The following is an 8,594-nucleotide window of genomic DNA, read 5'->3' as shown; positions in this document are numbered from 1 at the left end:
AAAAAAAAAAAAAAAGTAGCCAATGCATTTCAAACATCATTTAAGAAACCCATCTCTTAATAATAATATATGATTCCAGAAAACAGGAGAAGCCCTCCTTGAAATCTAAAACCACCATAGAAATCCATATTCATGGAGTTGCACCCTTACTCCAAGTCCCCCTCCCATTACTTTCCAGCCCAAAGCACCAATTCAAGCTCTAAACTTAGTTTACCTATTGCGAGCTGTTGTTCCCAACCTCATTCCGAACCTGATATGGAATAAAGGGATTGGAAGGGTTTTAATCTAAGGCACAAAGGGAAGGTTCTTATGTGAAAAAGACTGGTTTGAATTAGGAATATAACCTAGTTTGGCCATTTTCTAGTTCTTTTAACAAAGATCCTACATCAGTGCTTCCTTGACGATTCACCGATGAGAAAGGAGGTCGTCAGCCCATGTTTTCTGCCGTCTCTTTAAACATGATAAGAGGTAAGCAACATCCCTTGATGAATAAAGTAGCCTAGAGTGAGCATTTTTTCGAGAGCTAGGATCTGACAAGGGTAAGATTTTCGTTTATTGTTCTCTGAATTAATGCTGCTACAAAGAAAAAAAATCTCTGGTGCAGTTTGCGCAGGTGTTCTTACATATGGTTTTTTTGGCTACAAGTAAATGCCTAAACAACTTAGGAGATGGCTTCTCATGATAATATCATTCAGAAGGAGTCAAGTACACTAAAATTACTATCAAATACGTTAGAAAGAATGGCTTCTTACTAAGAGATGACATAGAGAAAATCCCAACCAAATATAGGTTAAAAAGACTCAAAAAAATCCAAACCAAAAATAGGTTAAAACAACTCTAACCGTAAACAGCAACGAAAAGCTATGTTCTAAGTATCAGAACTCGACGAGATTCAAACCCAAAGCGGAAAAGGAGGGGCCGAAGGTAAACTTATTTACGCACAAAATATTAGAAGCTAAAACAGTGGAATCGATATCCAGAAACAAAAGAACGGAAAACAAAAAACAACCCAAATAATCCAATAACTAAATGAATTGCAAATATGGGGTACTGAAAAGGGCATATAATTAATTAGATAGAAAGAAAGATATGGGGTTTCCAATTAAGACTCACATCCGTCTTTGAGATTCTCTTCTCTGAACCTTTTGGGTATGTGATCGAATGAGCTCGCAGAGGAAATCGTAGATCTCCGGACAACATTCCGTCTCGAATTGGAGAAAGGAGGACAAGATGCTGAGAAGAGCTTAGTGCCAGAAAGGAATGAATTTCTGGGAAACCCAATTCCAGAACCAGAACGAGAATCTTCTATGGTGGATGAGACTGAAACTGGAGCTGCGACTGAAGAGATTAGAGACGTCGCCATTTGTTTTCTCTGTAGAGAAGGCGCTATTCTATGAGTGAGGGAGGACGAACCTATTGAGCTTTTCGGTTTTTGCATTTTTGCCTCTCTCTATTAATACGAGGATCTACCATGGCAACGGATTCTAGATCCTGATCAAAATCGTCTGATTGGAATCTTTCTTTAAAGTATACGCCCTGGTCGGTTTTATTTATTTATTTGTTTATTTTTTTGGGCATAGCTGTAAGGCGGACCAGGGATGTCAGTCGGTTGGACCGGTCGGGTCTAGTTGGTTCCACTAATTTACGGTCCTGCACTCTCAGGGCCTTACTTGGTGAATGAGGGGGAACCATTGGGGATTATATATTATGTACAAATCAATTCCCATATATAATAAATTAAACCATGGAACCTTGGTTTTCCTAATTTACCTTATCTGAAATATTTTTCTGATGTGGTGGGCAAGGTTCCTATAATGGTAAAACTCCCATTTTGTCAAAGTTGCAATGCTCCAAGTGTTGTTTCAATGAGAATATTTCTCTTAAAAAAAAAAAATTGGTTTACGAAAAAAGTTGTAATCAATGAAGAACCTAATTGTGCTATATGACAAGTGGAAGAGGTTGAAATTTTAAAATCAAACAGATTGCAATGTCCCTTACTCACAAGCCAAGTTTTCAAAATTTCAGCCCAAACATTTGTAAACATTTGTAATTTCTACATCATGTGGAGGTGTGTTACAATTTTTTTTTTGCATATGTAAGTAAGATAACTTGAGAGGTTAATGTAAATAATAGGAAAAATAACGCTAGCTGGTTGGTGCAGGGGCCAATGAGAACATGAAAAGGGGTGAGTTTTTTAAGTTTCATGAGGTGGGGGTGTCATTTTGCCACCCTTTGTTACCTAGACATAGGGTTGCACAACTAGAGAGCATTTATTTCCTTGTAAATAATATAATATTAGTTATTTTTACCGTCCACTGATATTGAAAAAAACAGAGGTATCAAAGGTAGGTTGTCTTTAAATTCAACCCAATAGATGGCCATAGTTATATTGGATGACCTTTTACCCCAAAGAAATCACTTTAACAGTTTGGGGTAGCAATTGGAGTATTTTTCATTAGGGAAAAAAATGCTACTCAATTGCAACCCCTACATTAGACATAAGAGCACCTAAATTTATTGCCCAGTTCTTTATGAACTAAAAATATCCATCAATATTGATGCTATTGCATATGTTCTCATTGATTTGAGGCCTTGCCACCAAGTAGCAACCTCTTGCTCTTATTATTCTCATTATTTTTTTGGTTAAACTGATTAAGAAGGCACTGCTTAACTATCTCTCTCCTCCCACAATAAGAGCAGATATGTCATTTCATAGGAAGAGAGGAAAGAGATAAACATAAGAAGGCACTAGTGTACGCTACACATCCTGTTAGCGTTCTTCCTCCCTTTTGTATTCCATCCGGATCACCAGGGACCAATTGGCTTTTCAAAAATCTACTCCCAATCCTGTTTAGTATTGCAAAACATCTTCCAATGGATTACTAATCTTCAGTTATCTCCTTCACCTGCTACTTCCCCCCACGTTCCCCTCTGCCTATCAATAGTGGTTTTTTTTATAAACATAAAAAGAACTTTAAAATATATTAGAAATGTAACTATCAATAGTGTTACTAGCATGAACTATACAGACTTGGGTTTCTTGTATTTTTTTTTTTCAAAATCAGAGTTCCTTTGTTGGACTGGAGTATGGGTTATGGTATAAAATGATGTGTGATCGAGATAGAAGCCAAGGGTCTTCTTCAAGGGATGAAAGATGAAAGGAGCATCGTTACTGGGTTGGCAGACCTTAGAGGAGTGGAGTGACTCTCCTCAACTACTCCCAAAATCAGATGAGAGTTTATGGTCATGGAAATGCTTTCATAGCTTGTTTGAATGTTAAGGACACTGTATTTTCTTTTGTTTTCTTAATTTCATTTGGTTGAAAATTGCCAGTTAGATGATTGTGGGGACCTCAATGCCACAGACCAACTATGTTTCCTGATTTGGAATTTGTGAAATCGACAATGATTTCCTAATCTCCACATTGCTTATCAAGACCCCAAAATTAAATGTCTCGTGCTGGAGCCTCAATTTTCTTCAAAGTTCAGGCTTAAAGGGGACAAGGTAGTTTAGTTTAAGCATTTCTTTAAATCCACAATATCTACTCTGAAGTCCCATCTAGCCAAACTTTCTCTGAATCCAAATTATTTGTATTTTTTTAATATTGACTTGAATATGAACCATTTGTTTTCAAGTTCAACATAAGCATTACCAAGCTCCTCTTCCTCAAAAAAAGTATCCTCAATATAAAGGATAGCTTGCTAAAAGGAATTCTATCAATGAAGACTTATGAGTGAACAACATCAAAGGTCTACTACAAACTCCCATTAAGTGATTAAACCCCACTTGCACTTACAAGGACAAATAATGGTTTGTCTCCTAATCGGTCCCGGCCCTGCAATGAACAAAGTGAAAATCAGTTAAAGGGAAGCAAATATTGGGAAAAAAAAATGTACGTGAAGGGTTACCTGAACATGGTGACAGGAAAGATTGAATAGTCTTAACAAAAGCATGAGAACTACCAAACAACAGGGTAGTTCGATGTAGACTTTCAATTAAGTGTGTGACTACTATATGAAAGGGTAGTTTGGAAACCTTGAAACCTACTATTACTGGCTTTAGAATGTAATATGTGGTGAGCGCCTTGTTGCCATAGCCCCCTCAACTTCTGAATGCCAGCCTTGTCTCAACAGGTACATCCATTTTTGTGCTCAAAAGGACATTCTCACAGATTCCACTTTTATTTATTTTTTCTAGTTATCAAGTGCTGGATTTACCACAGCGAATTTGATTTTTTTTTTTTCAACAAATTTTGATGTTACATTTTGTTCAAGGTATGCTTCTACAACTAATCCCAACAACCAAAACTCAAAGGGCTTATTTCGTTCCATATTTCACAGAAAATCTCAATGCAAATGGCCACATACTCGTACTTCTACTCCTAGTGGAAGGACTTCAGCTGCTTTTAAAGGTTGTTCTCTATAGCTAGTCAGCCATTTGAATTGGAATAGTTGTAAATGAAATTTTAGCCAGCAAAGAAATAGTCAATTTTGCATTCCATCAATTACAACCAATCAAAACAATGAGATAAGACACCAGGCATGGTACCGATAAAATTCAAAAAAGTGACTAGATGCATTAACAAGGAACGTACCTTTAGCCCGGTCAATTCTATGACACAAGCACACTCAACCACCTCCACCCCAACACGTTCTGCAGGGAAAGTAAGATAAGAATATAGGACCAACAATATAGGCTGGCGTTGGGTAGGGCCTATGTGTAAATAGGGACCAAAGCAATATGGAAATAAAAGAACTCCTAAATAACAGTAATAATCCAGGTTCAATTATCGAGATTAGATAAGGGGCATCAGCAGATACCAATCGATTCATACATGCCAATACCACTGACGGTACCTCCAGTATTGGCCTGTACCAGGCTGGATAGGTTCACAATGTCTGATCCAACCAGCAACGAGTTTTAAATCCTTGATTCATTTGGTTAACCTTAGGGGTGGACCTACAAATCTTGCTAAACCTAGTGTATTTTGGGTTGATTTTGGAATAGGTTAGGGTTTCAAGAAACCTAAGCAAGTGATGAAAGATTTCCAAGAAACTTCAAGTTGAGGGGTAGGTAATGAAATTGGCACTTCTTGTTTTCTCTAAGATTTGAAGGAATACTGCAATACAAGCTTAAATGGTAGAACATATTTTAATTGAGTCAAGAACGATCAATACCATAGAATGAGATTTCTATTGGGGTTGGCGGTGCATTGACCAAGAACCATGTGCTCACGGTTTTTCATTATCACTAAGTCATCCTATTTTAGAAAACAAGCTAAACAGATTACCCAATAGCCTGATTGCTGCACACAGGGAACCCCCAGTGGCAATGAGATCATCAATAACAAGGGCACGCTCTCCTGCCTGTACGGCTCCTACATGCATTTCCATTGTGTCTTTTCCATACTCCAAAGTGTACTCTTCTGAAATAACCTCCCCTGATGAAAAATCAAATATCATTAATATTTAACTAGAGGAATTCATAGCAAAATCCATTTTAATAAAATCACCCATGAGAGAAAATGAATTAAATGAACAAGAATGATTTTACATTAAAGGTCCATTTGTTTCGACACAAAATTCCTGGAAGTAAAATAAAGCAGGGTGTAAAAACAAACAACCCAGTGTAAAACTACACATCCTCTCTCTCTAAGAACAATGAAAAAAAATAATCTCAAATTTGTGAGCCACCCTGATAAGCTTATCAGGTTGGCCTGTCTAAAGAAACTTTTGCCTTCTTTTATTCTGGTTGTCTTTACATTGAACAAACAAAGCCTAAATTTTGAAAACAAGAGAATACGACAATAACTGCCAAAAGGTTTATGCACACACACAAAAAACCAGTCAAGGGTTCCTCCTAATTAAGGTCAAGCACAAAGAACACCTACCACTGTAGTGCTATGATTCCAATCTGCTCCTTTTCGGTGTTTATTAAAGGCAAATGTTTTCTGGACCTATACTTAAAGGTTTTATTGTCTGTTTGGTTAGAAAATTTCAAAGGCATAAGGCAGACAGTGCTACAATTTAGACTGTCTAAGAAATAAGTAATCCAGAATGACCATGATAAAATATCAAACTGTACAAGATTCAGCAATGAACTGGATGACAATGACCTAATCCAAATGAAAGGCTCTGATTCGAATAATAGGAACATTCAAACAGGGTAACATTCTGTCTGACCAATCCAAGAAGCAGCCATAACTTTAAGTGTCGAGATTATAAATGAATGTATTTTCCATTAACCTCAATACTACCTATCTGTAAGGGTGGTCAGAGGGTTAACTAAAGACTCAAAAGCAAATTAGGAAAATTCATAGTGTTGACTTTGATCCAGGTGCTCAGGCAACACATTTTCTCCCTTGTCTGCAAGCAAACTCCCACTAAGAATCAAATAAAGGACAAGAAATTGCTGCAGCACTGCACCTCAGAATAGAGGTATATTCAATCAATTAAAGTCAAATTCCATATATTTAATGTAAGTCTTGCACTGACATTCAATGATTACAATGATTAAATGTGCTTTCCTCAAGGTTTTATTTTCTTTTTCTTTTTATCAGCACCAAAAGAAAGTCAGTAAAAGAGAAGGAAAGAAAGATGGGAACAAGGGCCAGGAGAAGTATTAATGTTTTTTTGACATAACCACTACATATTCCAGTGGATTTCACAATACATATAGAGGCTGATATTATTAGTTGATAAAACATGTGTCCAAAGACTTATTCATAATGGTCTAAACATGTATCAGAAACATAAGAAACTAAGCCATAATAGGAGAAGGGAAGAAACAGGAGAACAAGCGGCTGGAGAAATTTTCATGTTTTTAAATATAAGCAAGACATATTTCATTGGATTTCAGAATAGGCATATTGACCATGAATCAATTAATCAATAAAACAATTAAAACATGCATTCATATACTTCCATAATGGCCCAAATGTGGGTCAGAAACATAAGAAACTTAAAGCACAAAAGAGAATGGATGCAGCAATATACCAGGCAATCTATTGGGTTTTCTCATTGGGACAAATTTTGCTCCAATAGCCAGGGCAATAGGAGGCCCAAATATGAAACCTCGTGCTTCAATTCCTGCAATGGGTCAGCAATGTCAAACACAGAACAAACCCCAAAAAAAAAAAGAAGAAAAACACTACCTGCTTGCGGCCCCTGTAATCAGCACTGGGGCAATGAGTAGGGACGCTCAGGGCATCAAACGAGGGTGGATGTATTCGACAAGCGGAGGGGGCATCATTCCCACCCCCTTGTGTCTGGCACAGGGCCCGAGCCAGTATATTCCCTCCCCCCCCCCCCCCCAAAAAAAAAAAAATGTTCTGCCACAAACAGAATCAGTAAAAAATGAACAGGTGTGATATCAAAAGACAGACTAACTAGCTACCAAACCTTAACATGGTTAGCAATTGACCCTCTCAACACAAGATCGCCAATCATGATTTCCACAAAAGCTGAAGGGAAGTTATACCCAGATGATGTTCTAATAACTTAGGGGTGAGGTTGCAAATCAATCACTTAGGACATCAGGTAGTCTAAGTTTTGAGAAGAGATTGACCAACAGGACCGATTTCTAATATTTTTCTAATGTTCTATCATTCTTGGACTGCAAAAAAAAAATTGCCAATTTTGCAATAGAGCTTTCTTACATCCTAAAGGTGCTGTTCAGGGAATCTAGTAACAATATGCCTCAAACAAAATAACTAGTTCTGTTCCGACTCGTAAGACATTGGCCGAGATATTGGAAAAATATGTAACACACGAGTGGATTTAATTGCTAATTTACTGCATTCGAGTCCGGACCAAAGAGGCCCACGAATTTTATAGGGGATTTTATTCATAAGTCTCGGCAGCAGAGCAATGGAAATATTTCAAGGCAATTAAAGTGATAACCTGCAACAACGGAGATCTCCTTGCTTCTGTATCTCTCCACGAACAAATCAATGGTATCCTTAAATGCCTTTGGGTCAAGAAGAAGAGTTGTTATATCCTGAAATATGATGCCTGAAGAGATAAACCATATAAATTATCAAACCAAAAGACAAAAAAAGGTTTGGAAATGCTTATACCAAAGAAAAAAGGTTTGGACAGCACGAACCCCCTCAGACTTTTATCAAATCAACAAACTGGCATGTTCAAATGAGCTCCGCAAATGCTTATATGAGCAAAATAATTGAAAATAGAAAACGGGCTGTATTGCAACTTTCAGATTAGAATACCAATATGAAAACTGAGCTTAGTTTGAGGCTAAAAGGCAATTTAGAAACTGCGGAGTGAAGAAACGGGGAAATTGGTGAATTCAATTCCAGTGAGCAGTAATTACCAGGCTTAGGGAAGTCCGGGATGACCCGAATCACAGAAGCAATTCTTTCAAGTCGTTGATCTTTGCCATCCTCAGAAGCCGTTTCTCCTTTTCTGCAGAAACACTGAGAACCAAGACACCCACTCATCAGTCACCAGTATCTATTCTCTATTAGAGTACCACCACCACCACTCACAAAGAAGAAGAAGAAGAAGAAGGAGAAGAAGAGGGACTATGATTAGGATAGACACTATGTGCCAAGGGGAGTGGCTTTTTTTTTTTTT

The 8,594-nt window shown here is 37.5% G+C and overlaps 2 protein-coding genes across 2 annotated transcripts in view; both read right to left on the bottom strand.

The window, feature by feature from the left end:
* The window catches only part of LOC122090763 (ATP-dependent Clp protease proteolytic subunit-related protein 1, chloroplastic), a 7,053-nt gene extending 5,614 nt beyond the window's left edge, over nt 1-1,439 (bottom strand). The window contains exon 1 of the mRNA XM_042660477.1: nt 1,114-1,439. Within this exon, the coding sequence (XP_042516411.1) occupies nt 1,114-1,438 (325 nt within the window). The 5' untranslated portion in view covers nt 1,439. The remainder of the gene's footprint in view (nt 1-1,113) is intronic.
* A 2,135-nt stretch (nt 1,440-3,574) lies between these two features.
* The window catches only part of LOC122090764 (adenine phosphoribosyltransferase 1-like), a 7,811-nt gene continuing 2,791 nt past the window's right edge, over nt 3,575-8,594 (bottom strand). Inside the window, exons 3-8 of the mRNA XM_042660478.1 lie at nt 8,332-8,434; nt 7,902-8,012; nt 6,996-7,088; nt 5,291-5,440; nt 4,595-4,653; nt 3,575-3,835 (exon numbers count right to left, since the gene is read on the bottom strand). Of these exons, the coding sequence (XP_042516412.1) occupies nt 3,776-3,835; nt 4,595-4,653; nt 5,291-5,440; nt 6,996-7,088; nt 7,902-8,012; nt 8,332-8,434 (576 nt within the window). The 3' untranslated portion in view covers nt 3,575-3,775. The remainder of the gene's footprint in view (nt 3,836-4,594; nt 4,654-5,290; nt 5,441-6,995; nt 7,089-7,901; nt 8,013-8,331; nt 8,435-8,594) is intronic.

Source organism: Macadamia integrifolia, chromosome 10 (assembly GCF_013358625.1).
Source record: "Macadamia integrifolia cultivar HAES 741 chromosome 10, SCU_Mint_v3, whole genome shotgun sequence".
Taxonomy (NCBI): Eukaryota; Viridiplantae; Streptophyta; class Magnoliopsida; order Proteales; family Proteaceae; genus Macadamia; species Macadamia integrifolia.
This window is presented reverse-complemented; position numbering and strand designations above follow the sequence as displayed.